The sequence below is a fragment of the Mesoplodon bidens genome (genome assembly GCF_964165515.1).
Source record: "Mesoplodon bidens genome assembly, chromosome: 1".
Taxonomy (NCBI): Eukaryota; Metazoa; Chordata; class Mammalia; order Artiodactyla; family Ziphiidae; genus Mesoplodon; species Mesoplodon bidens.
In genome coordinates, this window is record NC_138176.1 from 54,458,761 (window position 1) to 54,485,361 (window position 26,601).

General features: G+C 47.7%; 1 protein-coding gene across 2 annotated transcripts; it reads right to left on the reverse strand.

The window, feature by feature from the left end:
* Positions 1–103: 103 nt before the first annotated feature.
* On the reverse strand, positions 104–25,235 carry SLC34A2 (solute carrier family 34 member 2). Of its 2 annotated transcripts, none has more exons than XM_081228959.1 (13): positions 25,214–25,235; positions 16,155–16,269; positions 15,917–16,051; positions 14,741–14,869; positions 13,116–13,259; positions 11,575–11,686; positions 8,669–8,864; positions 7,783–7,878; positions 7,232–7,352; positions 5,902–6,069; positions 4,402–4,518; positions 4,178–4,302; positions 104–2,608 (listed from the first exon to the last, which is right to left on the reverse strand). In XM_081228959.1, the coding sequence occupies exons 2-13, from the start codon at positions 16,264–16,266 to the stop codon at positions 2,003–2,005; spliced, it is 2,061 nt and encodes a 686-aa protein (XP_081085085.1). In that variant the 5' UTR covers positions 16,267–16,269; positions 25,214–25,235; the 3' UTR covers positions 104–2,002. The 2 variants fall into 2 exon arrangements, with proteins under 2 accessions (XP_081085085.1, XP_081085086.1); XM_081228960.1 differs by lacking the exon at positions 25,214–25,235 and adding an exon at positions 23,227–23,473.
* Positions 25,236–26,601: the final 1,366 nt, after the last annotated feature.

A 26,601-nucleotide genomic window follows, 5' to 3' on the forward strand; every position in this document is an offset into this window, starting at 1 on the left:
TACTTATGACGGCACTTTTCCCACTTTTTCAACGAGGGGCTCCACAAATTATATAGCTGGTGCTGTTGGTCAGTAGTGATATTAAATGAGAAAGACCTCAAATTTTTAGGAAATAGATCCAGGAGGCCCTCATTTCCCTGTAATTGAAAGCAACCTGTTCCTTTTGGGCTTGATTATCATTTTTTATTTTTCATTTCCCACAACCAGTTAAAAAGAAAAATCAATGCAGGTACAAGGATCCAATTTTTAAAAATCATCGAAGTATAAAGAAGGCCACAGCCCTGCCCAGGCTTAACTTACATATTTACAGGTCGTGTGACACGGGTGTGGCTGCAGAAGCAGTTTAAAAGGCAGGATTACAAAATATACAAAGTTGGTCTTTCTTAGTAGAAGCCAGCCTTGTTTCCAAATGAGCGCTTCATGACACAAATCACAGAACTATTTACTATATAACTTATGAAAAATGCTGTACATTGCATGAGTATAAATATAGAGTATCAACGGCTCTGTTTGGGAATCCGTATCTACACAGGGAAGGAAGGTCAGGGGAAGGCTCAGTTTGGTACTACACCTCTGAAAGTGATGGAGAAGCTAGGATGGGGGGAGGGCAGGGTCTGGGAGCACGTCTGCACTGACCCCTTTTCCCAGACTCGGTTGAAGCTCACTCACTCTCTGAGGAGACCTGGGGTTGTTGAGGATGAGAAGCAAGGGAAAGAGGAGGTGTACATACCACAGGGGGCTCTTGAAGGCACAGAGAAGGCATCTGGGGCAAGAAGGAGCACACTTCTTGGTCCCACAGACACACAAGGACCCCACCGCCACTTGATGACATGCCCTGGTTTCTGCCCTCAGTTTTGAGCTTTGCAGACATAGAGAGTGGGCAGAAAATCAAAGTTCTTCTATCTATGGGAGTATGGGAGGATGCTGGGAAAGAGGTTCTGGCTTCGATGGATGGACAGGTGGGTGGATGTATGGACAGAAGTTGACCACCGAAAGCTGACCCGGATAGTCATCTTGCACAGGACAGAGAGAGGCACAGAGCTGTTCCATGCTCAGGTGCTTCCTGTGATTCAAGGGGGCACAGTGGAGGGGATTCAGAACCTGCATATCTTATTCCGGAAAGACTCAGCAGGGATGATTTTTATCAGCACTAAGCTTTAGCCAGAATGTCTGCCAATTTGGTTTCTAAATTAGCCAGGTTAAGAAGCACCCGAGTCCTTTGTGGCAGATGAAACATCTCCCCAAGATGTTCCCCATTTCCCAGCTCTCATCCTCCACCTGCCAGCTCAGGGATAGGACCACTATCTTCTTATGAAGACCAGAGCGCCGGGTGAGCCAAAGCTCTGAGACCCTCTCTGTAGCTCTGATGTGGCTCCCATCCTGGAAACTTGAGGGCACAGCAGCTAAACTACTGGAACTAACCCTCCCTGCCCGGGTGAGAAAACCCTGACAGGGGACGTGGGGAGCACTGAGAAAGGGGAAGGGCCCACATCTATGGTCTTCACCCAAGTCCCCAACAATTACACCATTTCCCCTGAATCGGGCCGCTCTGGGACACATGGGGGCAGCTGCTCTTGGTTCAAGTTGGTCTTTGGTAAAAGAGAGAAGTCTGAGCTGGATCATAATAAAGAAAAGTGTATGTGTATATGCACCTTTGACAAAGAACCTGCCATAAATTCCTCCCTTGGGGCTTTTCCTTTGCAAGGGGATGGTCTGAAAAAAAAAAGTCCTACTGACCAACCCAGCTGTGTGTGGCAGCGGGTGTGATCACCTCTCTGGCCAGGTTTCACTATCTAATTCTCTTTCAGTGTTGTTCTGTGCCTTTCCAGGCCTGGAAGACCCGGGGAGCATGGGGCTGAGATGAAACTGCTGTGCGGGCTGATATGCTGGGCCAGGGAATGAGAGTCGGGATGGATGTCATTTCTCAACAGGGAATAAATCCTCCCGAGGTGGAGGAAGAGGTGGAGGTGGGGCCCTCCTCCAGCCTCCAGGCAGCTCCTACCTACAAGGCTGTGATGCTGGAAATGGTTTTGGTGCCCGAGGCATCCACCTCGGACTTGGGGACCCCGTCCTGGGCCTCTTTGTCCATGGCCATGTTAGCAAAAGCCTCGGGGGACTTAACGGGGATGTCCTGCACCTCCTGCAGGTCTTCACAGCACTTGCTGCAGCGGCAGCACTTGGGGCAGCCACACATCAGACAGCAGGTACGGCAGCAGAGCCTCTGGCAGCAGCCGGTGAACGTGGTGATGAGCTTGTCCCAGGGCTTCAGCGAGTGCATCCACAGCGGCAGGAAGTTCCAGTTCTGGAGCTTGTGGGGCAGGACGTGCGGGCACTGGGACTGCAGGAGCCTGATGACCACCACCAGGAAGACCACAAAGATGATGGGCGCTCCCACACCCACCAGCACTGGCCAGCCGACCAGCGAGAGGCCAAACACTGCCAGAGGGATCAGGAAGAAGAAGGTGACCAGGTAGAAGACGGCAAACCAGCGGTACTCAGCTGAGATGCTGCCCAGCCCCTTGGCCAGGCGGATGGGCAGGCGGGTGAACGGGATTGGGTACCACAGCAAGATGCCTGAGATGTTGAAGAAAAAGTGGCACAGGGCAATCTGAAATGCAAGAGGTTGGACAGGTGAACGGGTCTGCTGCACGGTGGGGTTGGGGAGAAGATGGCGTCGTCTAGTAGCGGAGGCCTGAGTCTTCCTCGTCTTCATAGCTCAGCCCAGAGTGGGACCCGTATTACCTGAGGTCCTACTACGTGTCTGGGGGGGGTAAGGGAGGGAGGGCGAGGGAGGGCAAGGGGGGTGACCGGCTGAATCACAGCTCATTTTTCAGGGCCTGAAGTCCTTTAGGCCAAATCTAACAATGAACTTCATGAATATGCCCGCTGCCACCCAGTGCCTTGACCCTGCTGCTTCCAGCTGAGCAGTTAAGAGCTGGTGAGGCAGAAGGAAAGGTGTGCAAGATAGCTGGCTTTCTTGGCTCAGTGGCCCTATTTCAGGGAGGGGAGAGACAAGGAAAGATGGCTACAGTTAATAAAGATAATAGCAGCAGCAGCTGATGTTTATAGAGCGCTTACTAGGGGGGAGGCAACAAGTCCAAGCACTTTTATGGATTACTTCAATCCTCAAAAAATATCCTGAGTTGGCAACATTATCTCCATTTCATGTAGGAGGAAACTGAGGCACCACGAGGTCAAACTATTTTCCTAGAGTCACACAGGTGGGAGATGAGATTCAAACCCAGGTAGCCTGTCTCCAGAGGCCATGCACTTTGCACTTTGCTAGGTGTGCCCACCAGGTACCAAGCATGATGCTAAGGGCTTTGGACCAGCCCTGTCCGATATATTAGCCACTCTCCATTGAGATGTGGCATAAACATAAAATACACACTGGATTTCAAAGACTTAGTCCAAAAAGGAATGTAAACGATCACCGTATTTTTAGATCAATTACATGTTGAAATGATAATGGGTTCAATCAAACACATTATTAAAATTAATCTCCCTGTTCCTTTTTTACCTTTCGAAACTGTGGCTACTAAAAAATTTCAGATTTCATGGGTGGTTCACATATTCTATCCTCACTCTATATTTCTATCAACAGCATGGCTTTAGACAGTGCCTCATCAGATCCTTATAATAATCCTAATGAGATAGGGATTATGGCTCCCATTTTTCAGATGAGGGAATTGATGCTCAAAGGTTAGGTCACCTAAGGGCACTTCATGTGTAAATGGTGGCACAGTGATTCAAACACCAAAGGTCATCTTGCCCAAGGTCACCTAGTTGATCCAGGCAAGGCAGGTCCCCCTGACTCTTCTCAATGCCAGGCTCAAGACACAGGTGACTTCCCAGTGCCCAGTCAGAGTTCACCAAGAGGAGGGCAAGGAGACGGGAAGTGGTATCTATGCTTCCTGAATACCCTTTCTGCCTCTAGTAAAATGGCCACCCCACCTTTGTTTAAACAACCACTGGTGATGGGAGTCTGACTACCACTCTAAAGAGGAGATGGCTTTGTTCTCAAATCTGTCTCTCCATGGCTTCTCCACATCACAGTTTTGGACATAACAGAGAAAAGCTTGGCTTGGTTTCTTGGTTAAAAACCATCTGCTTACAAGACCATGGATAGGGTTGGATCCCACCCACAGAGCCCCTGCCCCATGCAGCATTTCCTGACCTGAAGCGAGCTCTTCAAAGTACTGCCTGGGCTAGCTAAGGCGGCCAAGATGGCGGTGGTGGTGGTACCGATGTTGGCGCCCAGCGTGAGTGGATACGCCCTGTCAATGGATATCACACCGATACCTGGGGGGGGGGGTGAAAATACAAAGCCCTTAGCATCAGCCCCAGAGGATGACAGAAGATGGTAATGTCGACCGGAGGGAGACCCAGGGAGAAACTCACCGATCAGAGGGGTCATAGCAGACGTGAACACAGAGCTGCTCTGAACGATGAAGGTCATCCCCGCCCCCACAAGGATGGCCAGGTAGCCAGTCACCCAGGCAAAGGGGAAAGGGAAATCTGGAATGCAGAGGATAAGAGATTCGTCACAATCCTTCTGGGGAAGGCATGGGTTGGAGGCCCAGCTGGCATCTCCACAGGACCCAGGGTGCACGGCTGGGCCAGAGCTTGAGGTTGTGTAAAATCCTCCCCACCCCATACCAAGTCTGAAATTGCAAATTGGATTTTCAGCGTCCTTTCACCTTGCATATTCAGATGGTAGAACCAAGGATGTGGGTACGCGTTATGAAGACAAAAGTACATTTCACTGGAGTTCTAAATGCTGAACCCATCTGTTATGGACAGAATGTTTGTGTCGTTCTCCCCTCCCCCAATTCATATGTTGAAACCCTGACCCCCTAATGTGACTGTATTAGGAAGTGAGGCCTTTGGGAGGTGATTAGGTCATGAGGTTGGAGTCCTCATGAGTGGATTAGTACCCTTATAGAAGGCAGAGCTTGCTTCCTCTCCACTCTCTCTTCCATGTGAGGACACAGTGAGAAGGCGGCCATCTGTAAACCAGTAAGTGGGTCCTCACCAGAACCCAACTGTGCTGGCACCCTGACCATGGACCTCCCAGTCTCCAGGACTGTGAGAAACAAATTGCTGTTGTTTAAGCCACCCAGCCTACAAGAATTTGCTACAGCAGCTGAATAACGACAAAGCACTTGGAGCATTCAGACCTCTATCTTTCCTTCTGTCCTGGTCTCCCAACACTGCATACCCTCCACCTTTGTTTCCACCTAAAAGAGCAGTGAGGATATGAAGCAGCTTGGAAGCCCTATAGACCTCGCCCTCGGCACCACCAGCACAGGATCAGGCCCTGCACAGCCAGCAAGCATCCAGGGCACAGGTACTCAGCTCACCCTCATGACAACCCTGAGAGGTAGATATCCTCGGCCCCATTTCACAGGGAGAGTTTACAGGGTATATTTTCATTGGCCAGGATGCCATTCTCAGCAGTGGAGTCTGACTGGCTGCCTCAAAATGCTGACGTATTTATCCAGAACCACATTTTCTTCCCAAGAGTCAAAGGGAAGTAGGGACCATGATGGACTTCTGTTAACCTTCTCCTAAGGTATCCTGACAGACCCAGTAAAGTCCTGGGCAAACAGGGAACCTGCCAGGAAGGAAGGCCTATCTCACAGCTCTCTGGATTTGAGCTGGCTGTCTCTCAGGACCTTGCAAACATCTGATGGAAGCTTGCTTTCTCCCCAGGCTCCACCCAAGACACTAGGGAAGATTTCAAGGGTGAATGGCATCTTAACTTCCGAAACTTATCAGAGCCCAGAGAGAAACTCCATACAGAGGCCACGGCTAGAGGAGAATCAAAAGGAGCGCCCCTGGAGGGACCACAGTGACACTATCCCCTAGAAGGTCCAGAGTGGGGGGCAGTGTGCTTACCAGTGTTGATGGTCTTCTTGATGACAACAGCTACCTGCCCCCTGAGCACAGAGCCCAAGAGCTTGACAATTAGGATCAGGCAGCTACAGAGGACCAACAGGGCGACTACCAGCAGAATGGTGCCCACAACAACATCTGGGAGGTTGAAATTCACGAAGATGTGCTGGCCTGGAGAGACCATAGCATGCCCTTGTTAGGAAGGCATGGAACCCTTGAAAGCCACAGATTGTTACTTATTCCCCAGCATCCTTCTGTCTCAGAGTAACAGAATCTTGGTTGTCAGCTTGACACACAGCAAGTTAGCCCAGAATAAAGACCACACTTTCCAGCCTCCCTTGCAGCTAAGTGTAGCCCTGAGGCTATGTTCTGGCCAATGGGATCTCATGAGGGTGAAGATGTAGTGAAATCCAGGGGCAGACCCAGGTTTCCAGCCCCATTCTTCTGCCTCTAAATCCCATGTTGTGTTTTACTCATGATAATGAGGATGCCTACAACAAAGTATTTGAGGAGCAAGGTGGGGTAGGATGGGCAAGTCAGAGTGGGAGCTACTGTTAATTATAAAACTCCTTGTGTTTTTTAAAAACCCCTGTGTGTCCCCATGATGATTCCAGGAAAACATGGTTATATCAATGGATATTATAGCACCTAGAACATGGGAGGTGATACGTTCACTTGATTCTGTGAGGTAAAACACAACTGGAGTATTAAGGTATATGGCTCAGAATTAATGTGGGGTGCACGGAGAGGAGGAGAAGCAGAGATGTGCAAATGGGTATATAAGGAATAAATAATTAGAAGAACTAACGTCAGGGCCATAAAAGAGTCCAGAGGCAACAGTATAGCTTCTTAAAGAACTGGAGCATCATGCAGCTCACTGCTTTGTTCAGTGCTATAGCCCTGCCATATGGGGCCTGCTGTACCATAGGGACTGATGACTTGAGGGTGAATGTGTTCTGTGTGTGCCCCACATCTCCTTCAAATCAGGCTGTCATCCCCCTAGAGGTACTGCCAAAGAGATGCTGAAGCACACAGAAGGAGCACTCTGGTATCTGTTGATGAGTTCTGAATCCGTCTGGAACTGCCAGAGGAACTGAATATCAAGTCCTAGTTCTGCCCCTTACGGGGGGACCTTGGGCCTGTCCCCTGTCCCTAAGCCTTAGTTTCCTCTGCTGTGAAGGCTCACAGCTCATTGGCCAGTGTAGGATTAGTGTTCAGTGAATCTCACTGCCCTTCTTTCCTTCATTTACTGGGGCTCCACACAGATAGGAAACACCTATCATCACCCCAGACAGCCTGTCCTGGAGGCTGATGCTCTGTGAGTTTCACTCACACTTGGCAATGTTCTCCTGGTGGGTCACGTTCTTGATGGTCCAGGTGTGCAAACCATCCGTCCAACAGAGGGAAGGAGAGGTGCAGTTGTCAGGCGAGGGGACGGTGACATTGCTCTCAGTCTGGGTGGCAAACATGAGAAATGCTATGTACAGTCCATAACACTCATTTCTGGTGGGGAATGGCAGGAAATGTGAGGCGTCAGGGGAGACCCATATCAATTCGTGTACCGTAAGCATGATGCACTGCTCCCATGGGTCCCTCCATAAATGAGAGCAAGGAGGCAGCCAGAGGTAAGCCAGGAGACATGAAAATAACAAGCCAGGAAAAATGGGTCCATGATGTGGGTTGGTTCTGTCTGTCCTACTGTATAATGTCTGTCCATCTAGCATTCAAGAACTTAAGGATTCTCACTGGCTAGTTTTGATTTTTCAGGAATCCCTGATTTTTCTTTCCCCTTACCTTTTATGTGCCCAATCTAAATGCAAGATCTTGCTTTATCAAGTATAGACACAAGAGTTCACCCACCCAGCAATATTCTCAGAAACTTACCATGTTGGTAAAAGTTTTACACCAAATCTTGATCATACTCTTGTTTTTGGCTGTTTCATCATTCATTGCAATTTGGTTGATAACTTTTTTATCCAGCTGAGGAAGGCAATGGACAGAAGAGAGTCAGCACGTTCTCAGAACTGATGGGGGACAGATGTTAAGCTGTTAAAAGGGGCTGAGGATGTGAACTGGACTGTGAGGGTGTGAACTGCACTGAAAGGGTGAGCTGGGACTCACTCTATCTGCACTCTCAGGGCAGAGCGCAGCACCCAGATGTCAGTGGGTGCTCAATAAATGAATGATTGTATGAACAATGAACCCGTATCTAAGAAGCATGCAGTAGATATTCATCAGATGACTGAATGACAGAAAAAAAAAAACAGAAGGTAAGAGTGAAAGGGCAAGGTCCAAACTGGCCCCTTCTCCCCAAGGCAACATCCACAAAGCCTTCTTTCATTTATTTCAATAATATGGACAGACCCTAGTGAGCAGAGGGGTGAGATGGAAGGAAAGGCAGTAAACTCTTCCTCTTTGGCTGGGAGCAGGGTGCTACTTTAATCAGTGAGCCCACGGGTGCTGAGGCCAGTAGTGGGAACAAAGCGCCCAGGTGTCCAGTAGAGAGTCCTTGAGTCTAGAGAAGCGCTCACCCCCGCCATCTGCCCCCATCCTAATAAAGATGATACACTTGTTGAAATCAAGGAGATAATAAAGGCCAATTACTCCATCTCATTGGGTGTCCCTGAAGTTCTGCCTCCCTTGGCTTTTTTCAGAGGCAGCCAAAGGGCAGTTTTTACAGACCCTCATCCATCTCTTCCATCCCAGCCTGGTGAGGGGGGAGCAGGGGAGGGTGTTGGGGCCTTTCTCTCTCTGCAGGAAGGCGAGTTACCTGGATAATGAGCTTCGTGAAGGGATCTGTGATAACTTTCAGAAGCTCCGGGGCATCCTCTCCATTCTTGAAGTTGAAGGTCTCCACTACCAGGTTGGTCAGGCGCTCCAGGTAACGGGTGGCAGCCTCCAGAGGCAGGAGCACCAACACAGACAGCCAGTTGAAGAAGTCATGGACGGTGGCCCCTGCAAAGGCCCTGCAGGAGAGGAACCCCATCCCGAGCCAGATTAGTCAACAAGCGACTGGGCACCATCTAGGCAGGTCATCACTTGTATCACCGGCCAGGTGCCACCTATCTGAGTGCATAGAGGTGTACAGTCTCACTTTTGTTCTCACAACAATCCCCAAAGTGAGTGGTATGAAGATCCCCATTCAACAGATGAGGAAACTAAAGGCCAGTGAGCACGGAGGAATTGAAGACCACTGCAGGAGCACTGGGTCCAGGACCCTTGTCTCCCACTGTCCAGCAGAACCTTTCCCACCAGATCAGACAGTACACAGTTTGCCCTGCTTGGGGAAAAGGGAACTAGATGTGTTTTGGCTGCAATTATTAGTTCACGGAGCACTGTTTGAGAAAACTTCATCAAGACCAGTTTCAAATCATGCATATGGAAGACGACCTTCCTTTTGGAAAGGCGGGGGCCAGTATGAAGGTTACCATCAGAGCCTTCTACACAATTGAATTCTTAACTGTAAGATCTTGAGACTTTGATCAAATATTTGAACAGTCTCTACAGAAAATAAAGCTAATATATACCACAATTTGCATCTACTGGAGAAGGTTCACTGATTCCCCCTGAATTCCATCTTACCTATCTCCAGATTAAAAAAAAACTCTACAGTTTTTTTCCCTCAATGAAAAAATCTTCCTTTATAAAAACTCTGCATGTCAAGAAATACCCAAAACAAATAGAAGATGGGACATGAGGGACAGAAGCTATTAAACATGTAGGGGGAAATGCTTAACTTCACCAGTAATAAAAGAAATTTGCAATTTATTTATTTGCAAGTACAAATTTTCACATACCATTTTAACTAATATTTTACAAAGTTAACTTATTCTTCCTGGAGAGGGTGATTTAAGACATTTTCATACACTGCTGATGCAAAGTGATACAAATATTTCTTTGTAGTTTGGCAAAATGTTTAAAGAGCGTTATAGGTGTGTCTGATACTGTAATCTATCCAGGAAAAAATAACCAGGAAAGAATGATACACATTTCCAAAGATGTTACTGAAAGCAATCTATTTAAATATCCCAAACAGGGGGTGAGCTAGGCCAATTATATTCCTATGTGCAGGCACTTTCATAGATCATATATTTATACATCCAGAGGTAAAAATTAGCGTAACAGTGAAAAGAGCCCAAAATTTCCAATAAGAAAACCTGGATCGAGTCCCAGCTATGCCCCTCAGTGAAGTTACTTAACCTCTTTGTGTTCCTATATTAATAAAATGGGGCATAGAAAAGTCTGCTTAGCTTCTTGAGGAGATCAAATTAGCAAACACCCTGGGTAATGTGTATTATTATTTAGACCTCAGAACATTTCATCAGGGTCCAGACTTTAGCCATGGTTGAGGGAAAATGAATGTCTCTGAGGACATCCACTGCCACCCATGGATGAGGGATGGTGTTAGCTGACCCCCAGCCAGCCAGTCATCTGTCTGATGCCACAGATGTCTCATGATGTCTGATGCCACAGTTGAAGTATAGTTGGTGTACAATATTATATTAGCTACAGGTGTTCAATACAGTGATTCACAATTTTTCAAGGTTATACTCCATTTATAGCTCTTATAAAATATTGGCTATATTCCCCACAATACATTCTTGCAGCTTATTTTATATCTAATAGTTTGTACCTCTTACTCCCCTACTCCTATCTTGCCCCTCCCCCTTCCCTTTCCCCACTGGTAACCGCTAGTTTGTTCTCATATCTGTGAATCTGCTTCTTTTTTGTTATATTCACTAGTTTGTTGTATTTTTTAGATTTCACATATAAGTGATATCATATAGTATTTGTCTTTCTTTGTCTGACTTATTTCACTTAGCAAGATGCCCTCCAAGTCCATCCATATTGCTGCAAATGACAAAATCTCTTTCTTTTTTGTGGCTGAGTAGTATTCCATTGTGTGTGTGTGCGTGCGCATGTGCGTGTGTGCATCACTCTTCCATTCATCTCCTGATGGACACTTAAGTTGCTTCCATATCTTGGTAAATAATGATGCTATGACCATTGTGGGGCATGTATTTTTTCAATTTAGAGTGTCTGGTTTTTTTGGATGGGGACTGCTTCTCTATTTTAACAAGCTGTGGAAAAAGCCCATCACCAGTTAGAAGAGAGGCTGAGAAATGTGCTTAATTTTCACATGAAACTTTGGAAGAAAAGGGTTTCCTTTGCCCCGTTTTTAGATCTTACACATTCACAAAGGCTCTATGTTGCCTTTTATTGGCATGTGAGTGAAGAAGAAAAAGTGGCATGGGTTGAGCTGGCCAAAAATGGAAGCTTTAGGAGGTAATAATGATTTCTAACTGAGACAGTAAATCCTATTCTAACTGGCCTTGTTTTACACCACAGGTCAAGTTTCTAGCTCAAGCTTCTAGCTAGGACTTGTATTCAGGCAGCCCTGACTGTGTGCCAAGCACCTTGATAAGCATTTATCTGCATGATTGTGTTAACTCCTTTAGACAACATGGCAGTGATAGATACTATTATCCCAGCCCTGCATATCAGGGAACTGAGTTTAATCAACTGATAAGTATGTGATCCCAACCCCAGCCATACTCCACTGTGTCTATTTCTAAAGAGGTCTAGGGATAAGAAACATGCTCTAACGTTAACGGTAGTTAGGACAACCTGGTCAATCCCAATGGGTGGTGGAAAGGCTGATGCTGAGCCTCCTACCTTCTGAACTCACTCCGGTCTCCTGCCTGCATGAGCGCCACAATGGTGTTGGTGATGGAGGTGCCAATGTTGGCCCCCATGATAATGGGGACGGCAGCCTGCACATTCAGCACTGGAGGGTGGAAAAGAGTAAGTTATCAAGTTAGTAAGTTGAGGAAGGCAGCTCGGCCATGTTCCTGGTGTGGCCCAAGGCAAGCTGATCACATTCAGGCTGGCAATCCCCTAAAGCATCAGTTCTTAACCTCTTTAGGGTCTGCACCTCGCTGTGAATCTGACAAAAGCTTGGACAGCTCACTATAGAAATATGCATATGTACCAAAAAATTAAAAATAAAAAAATAAGTAAAAAATTTTACTTTCTGTAAAATATTGTTCAGTTTCAATTTCTAATTCCTATGGATTAAAAATAAAATCAAACAGTGTGAAATAAAAAAAAATTTCAGCACTTAATTACAGGGAATTCAGAGTCTCCATAAAGCCCTTTTGTGGACCCCAGTTTAAAAGTTTCTTTCTAAATTCCTCTGTCCTCCCTATTACAGATGCAAGGGTAGCTTAAAAGAGACCTTACAATGTGTAAGGACTTGTATATTTATTATGGCAAATTTATGGCAGTATAATTTCTTTTTCTAACAAAATTAATATATTGCCACATGTTCTAACATATGAAAGTATTTTGGAGAAGTAATGAATAACTTTTTCTAATTTGGCCCCCAAAAGTTCTAGTTAATTTTAGCTAAAATGCTGGTTTGGGCTGAAAATTAACCAGTTCAAACAGGTCCACCCCAGAGGGTCTGTCTCAACTTAGCCGGGGCAAATGCTGAACAGGTTCAAGTTTGGAACATCAGCTCCCCAAGCTCAGTTGCCCCAAAGCCAGTGTGTGATGTGATTACATGGTTTTATTCTTAGCCCTGACAGCAGTGATGGAAATGTTCTAAATCTATGTGGTCCAATATGGCAGCCACTAGCCACATATGACTACCGATCCATTCAAATATAGCTCTTGCAGCTGAGCAGCTGAATTTAAGGTTAAATAAAATGAAATAGGGGGCTTCCCTGGTGGCGCAGTGGTTGAGAGTCCGCCTGCCGATGCAGGGGACATGGGTTCGTGCCCTGGTCCGGGAAGATCCCACATGCTGCGGAGCGGCTAGGCCCATGAGCCATGGCCGCTGAGCCTGTGCGTCGGGGGCCTGTGCTCTGCAACGGGAGAGGCCACAACAGTGAGAGGCCCGTGTACCGCAAATAATAATAATAATAATAATAAATAAAATGAAATAGCCACATGTAGCTAGTGGCTGCTGGACAGGATAACACAGTTCTAGAGAATTCAGAATTGAGTCTTCAAGCTTTGGGGCCAATTTTCAGACTCAGTTATGGGAAGGGAAACAGGAGACTGCCTATGATCTAAGCAGAACACATCATAGTTAGACAAGATAAGAAGGTAATGGTGATAAGCCTAGACACATTCAGAGTAAATCCCAGCCTCCCCAGCTGAACAGGGAAATGCCTGAAATGTTATCTGGGCTCATAGGTTCTTGGACTCACATGAGGAGGCCACCATGCTGACAACAATGGACGAGGAGGTACTGGAACTCTGCACCAGGACAGTCACTAGCACCCCGATCACCAGCCCTGCCACAGGGTTGGACATGATGGAGTTGTTGCTGAAGAACTGCCCGGCCACCTTTCCTGAAAAACAAACCCATGGCCATGTGACAGGGGTTAGGCGGGTGCTGAGTAACAGAAGTCTCGGTCAAGACCAGCTGGCCATAGGTACCAGCCTCCAGACTTTTATCTTGGACATCTTGCTTCCTCGGGCTTCTCCCCAGTGCTTCTCTGATGCCCTGACTCTGCCTCTGTGACCTAGTTCCCCATCCACCCCTGTTCCTCTTGTCCCTTCACCCTACACCCTCCCATCCTTCAACCACTTTCATCAGCAAGTCCCCCTCTAGTCTTCTCTTTCCATGAACCTGGCCTCAACTCTGTACTTGGCCCCGATGAGTGCCAGTGCATCTCCTGATGTCTTCATTCTTGTCTCTGGGATGTATTCCCAATTCAGAAGATTTACCCAAGTGGATCTTCTCATTCTTTTCTATCTACCTCCTTAGACCCCAGCCCTTAGCCCCAGCCTATAATTGAATTCTGGCAGTGTCCTTTTTGAGAATGTGCCTCTGAGACCATCAATCCACCCTCCAATACAGTTTTTAAAAAAGACTGAGGCCCAGTGAATGGAGAGTGGAATGACTTGTCTGAAATAGAGTGCAAGTCCCCTTACTGATGCTGCCTTGGACCAGGGGGACCAGAGTGGCATCCAGCAAGTCGGTCTACTCCTCACACTTTCCCAGTTCTCCCAGGTCACAAAGATGAGTTCTCAAGAAAGGCACCAAAGGGTGCAGAAACCTATGGTCTTCCATGTCACCAGATCTGAGTTTAAATCCCACTATGCCAATTATGGCTGTGAAACTCAGTGCGGGGCGGTGACCTTCTTGAGCCTTGGCCTTTTCCTCTGTAAGTGGGAAGGACTTTTGGGATGGAATGTTTAAGACAATGCCCCTGGAAGTGCCTACCTCAGTAGGCATTCAAAGTGTTGGCTCTTACTGTTGCCGCCCATCAGGGATACACAGGTGACCAAAAGTATGGTGATTACATTCCAGGTCCCCTCACCCTCCATAGCCACACTCAGTTGTGGGAGGTGTTTAGGCAACTGCTCTGAATGCAGATCCCCTAGCACAGGACCCCTATCCTTCTCCAGCAAAGGGCCAGCTTTGATTTTTAGCAGTGGCTTTAGCCTAAGAATACTCTTATTCAATAATCCCCTTAGGTGGGGAAGCCCAAAGACAGTAGGGATCCCTCAGATGAACCTTTAGGTCAAACAGCTTCCTGTCCAGTGTTCATAGACAAACACACGGAGCTGATCACTTGGGCTTGGCTCTAGCCCTGGCTCTGGTCTAAGGCACTTCAGCCAGCGAGTCATAGCTCTTTCATGGGCCTCAGTTTTCCTTTCTGTAAAATGGGGGCATGACTTCACAAGATGATCTGAGGTGGCTTCCAGTCCTAAAATACTCCAGGAGGCTGCAGCTGGAGAGGGCCTGCTGGAGTTGTGACTTTCCAAACCAAATTCAATGAGAACACCGCCCCCAACCCAGACTTTTGACCTCTTCCATCCATACCTCCAACCAGCTGGAAGGCACTGCTGAGGACATCCAAGGAGCACACGAAGAAGTAGAGAAATACCAGAAGTAAAATAAATTTCCCAATCCCTTGGAAGACACAGAGAATCTTCCCTTTGGTGTCTCTCTCTGGGGGAGGGGAAAAGGCATGGAGGCTTTTAGTGTCCGCAACACTGAGAAGTTTGACAATGAGCTCGGAACTCCCCCACCTCCCCTCCCAGCCAGGCAGCTGTAATCTTATGGATCACAAGACCTAGAGATGGGTTGTGTCCACGGCTGCAGTTTTCAAAGCAATTACCACTGTACTCCATTTAATTGAAACCTGTGGTGAAATGTCTCTAAAGCATTTGGCTCTGGGAGGAGGGGTCAGTGGGCCCTGGGGCACACACAGGCCAAGCAGGGCACATGCTTGTGCTGGGCTGAACCAGGGTCACTGATAAGCCGTTAATTAAGAGCACTTGCCCCTTGTTAAGGGTGGGGTCAGAGATAATGGCTGTCCTAAGCACCTTCAGAACCGCACAGAATACTTTCTACAAAGTGGCCGCAAGGCAGCCATCACAGCCTCCATCTGGGAGGGCTTGGGCCCTCATACATCCTGGAAGGCTACCTCCTTGGTGGCTGTTTTCGACACTCACTTGTAAAGTGGTTCTCACCTCCTCCCAGCTCCTTTACCCTCCCAGCTGTCTGATCCACACAGACCTCACACCCTGCCTGGAAAAGAAGTACAGCATTTGCTTACACCCCAGCTGTTCTGTCTGTATAGTCTGTCTTCTGCAAGCCTTCCCTGATGCCCACATTTAGGTGAGGGGACTCCTCTCCCCCAACCCCCGGGGCTCTCAGAGGCAGGGCCTCATCTATTTACTGCTGCATCTGCAGCACTGGACAGTACCTGGGTTCAGCACAAAATGGATTATAAAGAGCAGCACAGGGTCTGGCCTGGTTATAACCCCGGTGCCGGCCCACATTTGTTGAATGAAGGAAGGAAAGAACAAAAACATCCCCTGGTCATCACAGGATGCTTGACTCTTAAGCTGGGTGGCATCCCCTAGCCAGGACCTTTGCTTAAACAATGGAAGGGAGAGGCTGACATGAAGGAGGTGACGCTGTGAAGCTAGTAGCCTCAATCCCTTGCCGACGGGCAGTCCCTTCCCGCCTGCCCCAGCTGGCCTCATTTACCTGACCACTTGATCCCTGTGTCCTGAAGCTCGGGCAGGTTCCAGGGGTCTTCCACCTCTGTGGGTTCCTCTATCAGTGCCGTGGTGGAATAAGAGGGCAGAAGTTCAATCTTGGTGACAGAGGTGTCGGTGTCATCTGCCCAAACAAGCAGTGAAGACCATGAGGAACGAGGAACCAAGCCTGGGTCTCCTGGTGTCCTCCCAGGGGGCCAGCCCAGGGCTGGAGGGGTGGCACTTACTTTTGCCGGTCTCCTTGCCTTTTGCGGGTGTGGTGGACTGCTGACCGGCGGCCCCTTCGATGTATTTATCCGAGTTAGACTGGGCATTTTCCAACTCAGGCCAAGGAGCCATGGTCTGTGGATGGGAAAACAGCTTACAGAACTAGCCACTGAAAGGAGGCACACTCAGTTTCTGTGACAAGAAGGTCCAGTGGTTGCAAAGATTTGGGGGAGTTAAGGGATTTCGTCCTTATACCTTCTAAGTATGGACCCTTAAGCACCATATTTCACACCTCTGTAGGCCTCCCTCAATCACTCACCCAGGCTATCACTAAGTCAAACCACTGTTTCCAATTTTTCCAAAGCCACAAATCTATATACATCAGTTGATCTTCCTTTGATTGCTCTAATGTCTGTCTTGGCCTCTGTCTTGACTCTCTCCCTTAGTCTGAAAGGGAACACGGACCCATTCATCTTCATCAACTTGTGGTACCACCAAGTCCTCACAACGCTCCAATGGGCTCCCCACCTGCTGCTCATTAAGGGACAAGTTCAACTGCAGATCTGTGCCAAACCTCATCCAGTGGACTTAACGTCTATGTATACGCTCATACACATTCTACCTGCTTTACCTGCTACTGGGTCTTCTATGAGAAGCATGACACATTAGATCTGGTTCAAATCCCACAGGAGCCGCTTCTCAGTGGGTGTGTGTTTAGGCAAGTCCCTTTATGCCTCTGAGCGATCTATAAAATGGGGACAATTCTTCATGCTTTGCAGGGTTATGAGATTAATAGTGATGCCTAGAAAGTGCCCGGTAAATAGTAGCAATGATTACTAGGCTATGCTGCCTGAATTAACGACCCTTTGTCAGAACTACATTCTTCCCAGCCTTTGATAGAGACTTCCTCATAACCCATTTTCTCAACAAAGGCTTTCTCGGTTCCGTGGAGAGGAAGCCTGGCTCCCAACAAGCCAGGACGCCCACTACTCGCAGTCCTTGTCCTGACACATCAGACAATGCAGCCCAAAGGACTGGAATGAACAATTCACAGGAAAGGAAGTACAAGTGGCTAAAATACTTATTACAGAATAGGAGTTCAGCCTCATCAGCGACCCAAGATATGCAAACCAAAACAGTGAGATAACTTTCAACTATCAAATTAGCAAAAAATAAATAAAAATTTAAGTATAATATGTCACTCTGGAGAAGATGCAGTGAAATAAGCACAGCTGAAGCTCTGGAAAGCAGTTGGCGAAATGCCTCAAATGCCCTACATTTTTCAAACATCTCTGACCCGATAATTTCACTTCTAGGAATTAAGAATCTAGGAAAAATGGATAACTAATAAGAACCTGCTATATAAAAAAATTAATAAAATTAAAAAAAAAGAAGAATCTAGGAACATTTTTTTTTCCTCAGAAAATCAAAACTACCTGCCTTGCTCTGATCATCTCCTTGGAGAGCGTTTCCCAGAACCTTTGTCTATTCGTTTCCTTTCCTATTTTTCTTCAATAGATCTATTTCCTGTCTACCAGAATGTAAGCTCTACCAAGAAAGGGGGCTTTGTCTTACTCATAACTGCATCCTCAGCGTCTACAGCTCTGCCTGGGACATTGACAGTGCCCAATAAATATTGGTTGATGAATGAATGTGATGCAGGCCAAAATGCACTATAATTTACAGAGTGAAAAATAAAAACAGGAAACTACTGTATTAAGTATGGTACATCCATGCAGCGTAATAGCATGCCATTAAAAATGCTATAAAGAACCAGCAAAACAAACCAAAAAAAAAAACAAAAAACAAAAAACCCAGGAAAATGCTTTAGATGAATTGTGAATAAAAGGCACATTTATGTCCCATTCACAGTATGATCTCAGTAAGGAACCAGCAATGTTCCATGGGGTTCAGAGAGGGTGATAGGATTGTCTGTGATTATTTTCTTCTATCTGAACTTTCCATATTCTTTTAAGAGATGCAGCCCAACCCCAAACCCACAAAGGTAAAATGGTTCAGGACACCTGTATTGTTACTGTCACTCATACTGACAAAGCTAGAAGTTAAAAGAAGCTGATTCTGTGAGTCCCCATCATGAGAGGATTTCATGAATTTGTTTGGCCCAGGGAAATTTTCGACTTTCCCCATGCAGCTGCAGTGCACGGCACATACTTCTGTGATCACAGGGAACATCCTGCAGTCACTGGCTTCCAGGAAGGCACAGGCCAGGTCTTTCCTTTCAGCTTAAGAAGCACCCAGCACAGGGCCTGACACACAACAGGACTCGTGCGCTTTCTGAGCAGGATGCTGGGACCTGCCTTGCCAGCAAAAGCCAATACTTACTGAGCCAGGCTGTGCCCCACCTCACTGCCACCCATTCGGGGAGGTGTTTTTATTCTCCCATGATACAGATGAAGAAACTCAAGCACAAGGAGACTTATAACTTGCCCAAGGTCCCTCATGGTAGAGCCTTGGACACAGGTCAGTTTGAATCCAGAGTCTCCTGAAGCCACTCAAGCATGTGTCCTACCGGTGTGACTCATCTGGCACTCCATCACACATTACTGCAATACCTTTTAATTGATTTCTGATAACAACAACTCTCACTTTAATGAGTACCAAAGAGGTGCCAGGGGCTGTGCTGGTGCTTGACACATATTATGTCATTTAGTCTTTAGGCAAGAAAGGGGTGGTGAGCATCGCCATTTACAAATGGGAAAAAACTGGAGCTCCAAGACATTTCAGCAACTTGTTCAAAGTCACCCAGTAGGTGAGTGACAGAGCCAGTTTTTACACATAGCTCTCCACCTGTCAGTGAGGCTATGGGCCATATCCCCAATATCCTTGGCTGTGACAGACATATCTTCCTGGAGCACTGCTTTAACCCACACAATCGGGGCAAGGGAATGTTAAATAATGTGACCAGTGGATGATTTACATTTGACTAATCCTATGAAGGGTTATTGTGATGATCAAGTGTGTCATGTTTTAAAAGCTCTCAGAACAGTGACTGACATAGTGTAAACCTTGTGTGATTATCAAGGATCATACTAAAATGAGCATGGACATATTATAGTACAAAATGCAAGATGTATAATTAAAAATTAAGGAAAGAAAACAGAGCACAAAAAACTGCTTTGAGCTTTCAACTGGCTGTTCTGGGCTTACTCACAGACCTCCAAGGATTTAAATATCTGCCTTTCTGCTCTTGGGGGCATTCTGAAGGAAAAATTTGGAAATTGCCTCCTTCTACCATCTTTCTCTCTCTTATAATCTTAATTCACCCTAGGGTTGTTCTCCTATCATTTATGCACACTTATACTGCCTTCTCAACTAGAATTTAAGTTTTAGAGGGCAGAAACCCTGTTAGGATTTTCCTCCCAGCATTCAGTAGACTACACATAGTTGGTACTGTACATTTGTGAATGGAGGAGTCAACATATAGCGTTTGCTGAGGGAAACCCTAGAAGGTTTGCTGTGTCCTAGACCCACATTGATCATGACCAGGAAACAAATCAAGCCTGAATCTTACTGATGAGTGCTGTTCCTCATCACCATATGCAAGTTGGGTTGGCCAAGATCTGCTGGATGGAGCAACTGTATCAAGAAGCTGCAACCAGGATGTCACAGCAGTGCCACCTGGGAAATTCTCATCAGCAGTAAGGTGTTATTATTTAAACTGTTTCCGGTGACTGGATTTCTGACTGATCAGAATCATTTTCTTTCAAGAAGTGAACAAAGCGTCTAGCGAGCTCAGAAACAGACACGTCTATGGTCTGACATCCAAGTAATTCACAATAATACAAGCAACAGAATGGGCAGACACCCATTTCCACTGAACTGGACAGAAAGGAGTAGAATATGGCTGTAAGGGATCCCACAAGCTAGGGCACCTTGAATACTTCCTCTGTGCAAGGCCTGTGCTGGCTTCCTTCCCTTCCAGGTCCTGGGTCCTCATTTACTATTAATCAGCATCACCAAGAACCAAAGGCAACTTTCTAATGAAATTCTCTACTCTTCCTTCCTGGAAATCTTGCTTCCCCTACTCCAAGTTCAGCCATTTGTCAGAAGCCCAAATCCCCTTTACAAATTTTCCCTGATGAAGCAATCATTTCTCCTCATCCAGGTCAGTAGGCCCTCCTTATCCTTGGCTTCTGCATCTACGGACTCAACCAACCACAGATGGAAAACATTCAGGGGAAAAAACATATTCCAGAAAGTTCCAAAAAGCAAGAGCTGAATTTCCAGCACACAGGCAACTATTTCCACAGTGTTTACGTTGTATTTACAACTATTTACATAGCATTTACACTGTATTAGGTATTATAAATAATCTGTCTGGAGATGAGTTAAAGTATATGGGAGGATCGCATTGGTTATGTGCGAATATTACACCATTTTATACACGGGACTCTGGGAAAGTCCTGGAATCAATTCCCGCAGACACCGAGGGACCATTGTTCTTCATTTCCTGGTACATTCATCTACTCCACCATCACTCACTGGGCTTTCACTGTGCTAGTCGCCTGCAGGTAAGGAGAGGAGGTGCAGGTCCACACACCGAAGCACTGTCCCCCAGAGGGGCAGGCAACCAGGAGTCATCTAACCCAGCCCAGGACATTCTGAGGCAGCTGCCCCGCCTTCTCCGGCTCCCAGCCCTCCCCAACCCTGCACCCCTGCACCAACACCACCACCCCACCGCCCTGGCTCAAGTTGCTCTTCTCAGGACCTGGCAAGTGGGGAAATGCAGGCCGCCTGGCACACAACCATTGCATTAGGCAGCGTGGCTGTGGAGCCCCATTCCCCCGGACTCCCCAGCCAGCAAAGCCCCAATGCTCCAAGTAGGCTCACCCCGCAGATTTGGAGTAAAGGAGAGCTTGGAGCAAACGGCCCATGATTAGTCCCGAGACTAGGCAGCTGTTCAGTACGCTGATACCCTAGCGCTTGTCACATAGCACTGGGAGAGAGAGAACCATGCAGTAGGTGAGAGCCTTGCAGAGCCCTGTCACTCACAGTGTGTGACCCTGAGCCTCGGTTTCATCATCTCAAAAATGGGGAGAATACTCACTGAGCTGTTGTGAGACTAATTGATTAATGAGTGTAGGTGAGGCCCCGAGCAGAGTGCCTGGCAGAGTGAACACTCAGAACTTTGTGAAATGAATTGCATCACAAACAATGAACAGCCTCAACTCCACTTTGCCCCAGAGCATAAGCTCTTCATCTCAGTGCACAGCTGAGTGGACCTCGGTAAATATTTGTGCTGACAAATGAATCCAAAGCACCTAAGAAAAAAGGATCTAACGTTTGTTTTGCCATGGGGAGTGTCCTATGTGGTCTGTGACCTCATTATAAATCTTATAATAAGGAAGTCTTCTTTCCAGTTTACAAAGAAACTGAGGCACAGAAAAATTTCAAAAGTCCCACAGTGAGACTTCCCTGGTGGTCCAGTGGTTAAGACTCTGCGCTCCCAATGAAGGGGGTGTGGGTTCAATCCCTGCTGAGGAAATTAAGGACTCACATGCCCCACGGCAAGGCCGAAAAAAAAAAAAAAAGTCCACAGCTACCTAGGGATAGTCAGGATTTCAACCCAGGACTGCTGGTTCCAAAGCCGGAGAGGCTTTCGATAGAACTCTCAGCCACGTGCCAAGACAGGAAGGAGCAGTTATGCTCTGGGCCGCATCAGAGCAGCAAGGCGCCTCAGGTCCAGGCTCAGTGGGGGCTCTGAAGGTGTCTGAGATAGCTGGCTGGGCTCACACCTCTGCAGGGGCCACTCTTGCCTAGTCATTCAGACAGATGGAAATGCCAGCTAAGATGCTCTAACGGCAGGCTGCTGATTCCCTACAAAGGCTCAGGCATACCAGAGGCCTGGATTCGGCATATGCCAAGACTTTTAGTAGGCACTGGCCAGACAGATGTAGCCTGAATCTGAGGCCACTACTCCCAGGGGTGTGGCAGACACTAGCCTATCTGGAACCCGATTCCCTTGGGAAGGGGTTTGGGGGCCCGAGGGGTCCTTGGAGCCTGTGTTCCCCTCCAAAGCCTTTCTCCCATCCCTATTCCTCTGATTCAGCTGTTCCCTCTCCCCGCCTTCCCCCAAGGTTGTACTCTAGCACTCTCCTGCTACCTGCCAAAAGCAGAGAAGGGTAAAGTCATCCCTTTTGGCAGTTTGGTACTAATACCCAGAAGAGTGTTTTTTATTGCCCAGGCACAAGATTAGTGACTATGACTGCACATCTGTTCCCTTGCCCCCGCCCCAAGCTCCTCCCTATAATTTGAGCTGGCTGTATTGATAACTCTTTTGGCTCAATTTCCTGCATCCACATGTGTACCCAATGCCAAGAGGAACTCCTGTAGGCCAAGGAAAATAAACTGCTCAGCCTTCTCAGACCTGGGCAGCAGGGAAATGTAGGGCACCTGGAAGTCACCCAACCACTATGGTCTGCATTGTTTGAGCCTCTCCAACCAGGACCTGTTCTGGGGCCACCTGCGATCCGAACAGCAGCAGCTCAAGGCCATCTGAAGAAGTGGGGAGAGGAGGAAGGAGGCACGGGGCATCCTCCTGCTGAGAGACCTCAATACGCAGGCATTTTCCCACCGGGCTGTGGCCTCCACAAGCACAGGGAGAATGACCTTGAGCTCCCAGCACGCAGGACAGTGCAGACAGTGCCTGCCAGCCAAATACTTACTGAGTGATTTGTGCCAGGCACTGCAGTAAGCCCTGTTCACAAATTAACCTGTTTAATCTCACAAGCACTTGATGTATTCCTGTCCATTTGCTTGAAGTATTTATACCTTAGTACCAATGTTATCCCCATTCTACAGAAAAGGAAACCGAGGCACAAAGAAATGAATTGCTTCAAATCGCACTAAGCCTTCAGAGACAACTCAAGCTTGGGTATTCTGACTCCAATGTTCTCAAGAAATATTACCTTATACTTTGAAAGAATGACCAAGACTTCAGAAATTCCCAAGAGGGCAGTGGTTACTTTCCTTCAGCTTCCTCTAGCCATCACAAAGCAAAATAATCCCCAGAGAACACGGTGGTGGAGGAGGGAAGCATGTGAGACAGAGAATCAATTGGCTCAGTTTTACCTTGATGAATGGCTTTAGACTTTGGAAGATAAGCACTACTAGGATTTTAAAAAAATGTTTAGGGCTTCCCTGGTGGCGCAGTGGTTGAGAGTCCGCCTGCCAATGCAGGGGACGCGGGTTCGTGCCCCGGTCCGGGAAGATCCCACATGCCGTGGAGCGCTAGGCCCGTGAGCCACGGCCGCTGGGCCTGGGCGTCCGGAGCCTGTGCTCCGCAACGGGAGAGGCCACGACAGTGAGAGGCCCGCGTACCGCAAAAAAAAAAAAAAAAAGATGTTTACCCTGCTGCTTTAACCTAAGGCCCTCTTACCAAGCCACACCCTCCCTCACAGTGTGCTTTCAATCTGTATTTATGATATTTTAAAATAAATCCTGCAATTAACTTTAACCATATCAATTATTTTGTAATTTTGGGGGGCAGAGGTTTAAAAGGGCTAATTTATAAAAGATAAGCATCTATAAACATCTTGCAATCTTTTTGCAGCCTTCTTTCTGTACTGTTTTGCATTTTTAAATTCACTGGGATGAATTAATTCTCTGGGATGCCCTGACTACTCCCAGCTGATACTGCCTTTCTGTCCCCAGGGTGGAGTTGGGGGGAAGGCAGGAGGAAGGTGGGGTGGAAGGTAGCTAAAAATTAAAATTTTATTCTAAATCACTGATCCTGAGAAGATGTTTTCTTCATTAAAGTGAATTCAGGCTACATTTATGTCTGACTCGTGTCTAACAGCAATAACCCAGACATCCATCCTCCCGCCACTGGGGACTTGTTTCAGTGAAACAGTTGAGTGACTTAGGGTGGATTTTGGACACCCAAACCTTTACAAAGCATGCAGTTCTCAAAGTTACAAAAATAGAGAAGAGATCGTTATCAGCTAGTTGGCCTGGCAGGGGTGAGAGATTCAAACACACTTAACAATCTGAAACAATGGTTACTGCCATGAGGCACAACTTTTTCAAGAACACTCAACTGACAACAGGTTAAAGAATTCCAGCACAGGGGCCAGGAAAGGAAAAAGTCAAACAGGGCTGGAGCAAGCAGAGCTAACACAAATCTCTTGGTGAACCTAAACAGGCAGGAAGAGGGGATTCTAAGTGATGAAATCCACAAGCCACCTCCGTGAAACCAACAAGTTTGAGAAAGTTGCCTCCTCATTAAGGGAAAAGGAGAGACTCTCTTCACCTCAGTACCAGCTACCCAGGGCATCTGAAGACTGAATTAACTCCACTCCACATGCCTCCCTTTCTGACCTGGAGGTGCTTGAGCTCCCCAACACAACCACACCTTGCACACATCTCCCCAGCCCGCCAGCCTGGTACATTGACTCCGAAAACACTGAAAAATTGTGGGCTCTGTTTTCCAAAGACAAGCGGAAGGTTGTCTGATGCTGCCTGCCCTGATGGGACCAGCAAACCAGGACTGTATCTTGCAAGTCACGTTAGATAAATAACCCTGCAAACCAGAACAGTAGCACGTGGAAGTCACACTGGGGGAGGGACGGCATCACTGGACAGCCACCCAAACCTGGAATTTTCAACGAAGAAAAGACAGCAGAAAAGACAGACCATTCTGTTCCCCTTCTTGTAAAGAGGGAGAAACTGAGGTCCAGGGGCACACAGGGACCTCCCTCAGATCACACAGCTAGTTAATGACCAAAAAGAGAACCCACTAGTCCTGATTCCTACGGGGTAGGAATCCCCAAACATCTATTATTTTAGAATCCCCAAGTATGCCACTACTAAGAGTGTAGTCATAGGAGTTGAAACAATAACAACAGCGGCAACAGTAAGTAGAAACAGTAAGAAGAAAAAGAAAAATCTGAAAATTTGGGGGAGGTTGTTTTTCTCTTCCAAGCCCAAAGCCAGCGAAGTTCCTTGAGGTCAGGATAGAGGGAGATCTAAAAGAATTAAGTAAATTAAAAGTGAATTAAGGTTCTTTCAAGAGCCAGAAGGGAGGAGGAAGCGCCCTGATCCCAGCGGCGGTACTCACCCGCACTCTCTGCGCAGGTAATGGACCGGAGCAGGCACCCAGGTGGAGCGCGGCGCGCTGATATATATCAGGAAGGTGTTGCGCAAAAAGGCCGGCGGCCGCTGCAGTCATCACGCCCCTCACACATTCCAGGACCGCCTGCGGCCGCCGCCCGGGCACTACTTACCCGCCGGCTTAATGAGACCATCGTGACCTCGCCCGCTGCGCCGAGGAAAGAGGCGGCCGGGCTGCGGGGAAAAACCTCAGACGGCCCCCCGCTCCCGAAAGGCGGCCAATGTCCCCGCGCCCAGAGCCCCCGGCTGCTGCACGCCCGCCCCGCCCCGTCGCAGGCCGCCCGAGATCCCAGCCAAGGCGGTTTAGGGGGTCTCCGTGTCCCCGGCTTCCTCCTCCCCAAGAACCTGAACCTTCTAGTTTAGCTCCTCTAAGGCTGAAGAGGTCAGAGACGTTGAGACATAGATAGAAGCCAACTGGAAACTCAGGGACAAATCTTTCCAAACAAAGCCAGGATTGTTCGCCTTATCAGGCTCCAGGATGCTTTCTGCCCTCGTAGCTCGGAGTCAGTAGTCAGACACTTGGCCAGCTGGAACCCTGGGCCTGCGACAGGTCGGTGCTGGCTTAGCCAGGCTGAGAAAGGCGAGGAGGGCTGATCTCACTGCCAGAACGTCCTGCCTGCCTGTCCCGGCTTTGGCAAACCGTGGCCCTTATTTCACCTTCTGCTGTGCCCTGTATTCCCTGTGTGACCACACATGTTCCTCCATCCTGGCTTTGAGAAGACCTGTCCCCGGGAGAGCCCATCACGACACTTATCAAAGCAGCAGCTCATTTATGTGCGGAGAAAACACTTCCTCCAGGGCCCACACAATGCCTTCCTTGCGGTAAGAGTGGTTCCCTTTCCAGCTGAGGTTAGAGGGGCTAGCGAGCATGACATAGGATTACTCAGGATTTGCTGAGCCGGGGTCAAACTTGGGTTTTATTCCAATACCCAGGCACTCTCCTGCTGCCAACTGGTCCTGGTTTTACATCTGAGGAAAGGGAGGCTTAGCAAGTTTACGAGTTGCCCAGTAGCCCACAGCTAATAGTGGAAGTGCCCCATTGGACCTAGGTTGGTTTCATTCCAAAACCAAGAGTTCTCCCCACCATAAGGGGGAAGAAGCCAGGAGTGCTGCTTCCAGGAATCCACAGAGCGAGGATCTCCCTGAGGCTGAGAAGTCAGTGGTTACACACACTAAGTCTGGGGTCAAACTGCCTGAGACCGGTTTCCTGTTCTGCCCCTTGCTTTTTCCCTGCCTTCATTTGCTTGTCTATAAAATGGAAATAATGAACCCTCTCTGTGAAAATGAGCTAAAATATTTATAGCACATAGAACAGTACTTGGCATATGAAGAGTC

Excerpts from the sequence above, each read along its gene's own strand:
- SLC34A2 (XM_081228959.1), bottom strand. The coding sequence starts at position 16,266 with ATGGCTCCTTGGCCTGAGTTGGAAAATGCCCAGTCTAACTCGGATAAA. Across the intron at positions 11,687-13,115 it reads CAGCATGGTGGCCTCCTCAT|TGCTGAATGTGCAGGCTGCC; the intron begins GTGAGTCCAAGA and ends TCCACCCTCCAG. Across the intron at positions 4,519-5,901 it reads CAAGAAGACCATCAACACTG|ATTTCCCTTTCCCCTTTGCC; the intron begins GTAAGCACACTG and ends TCTGCATTCCAG.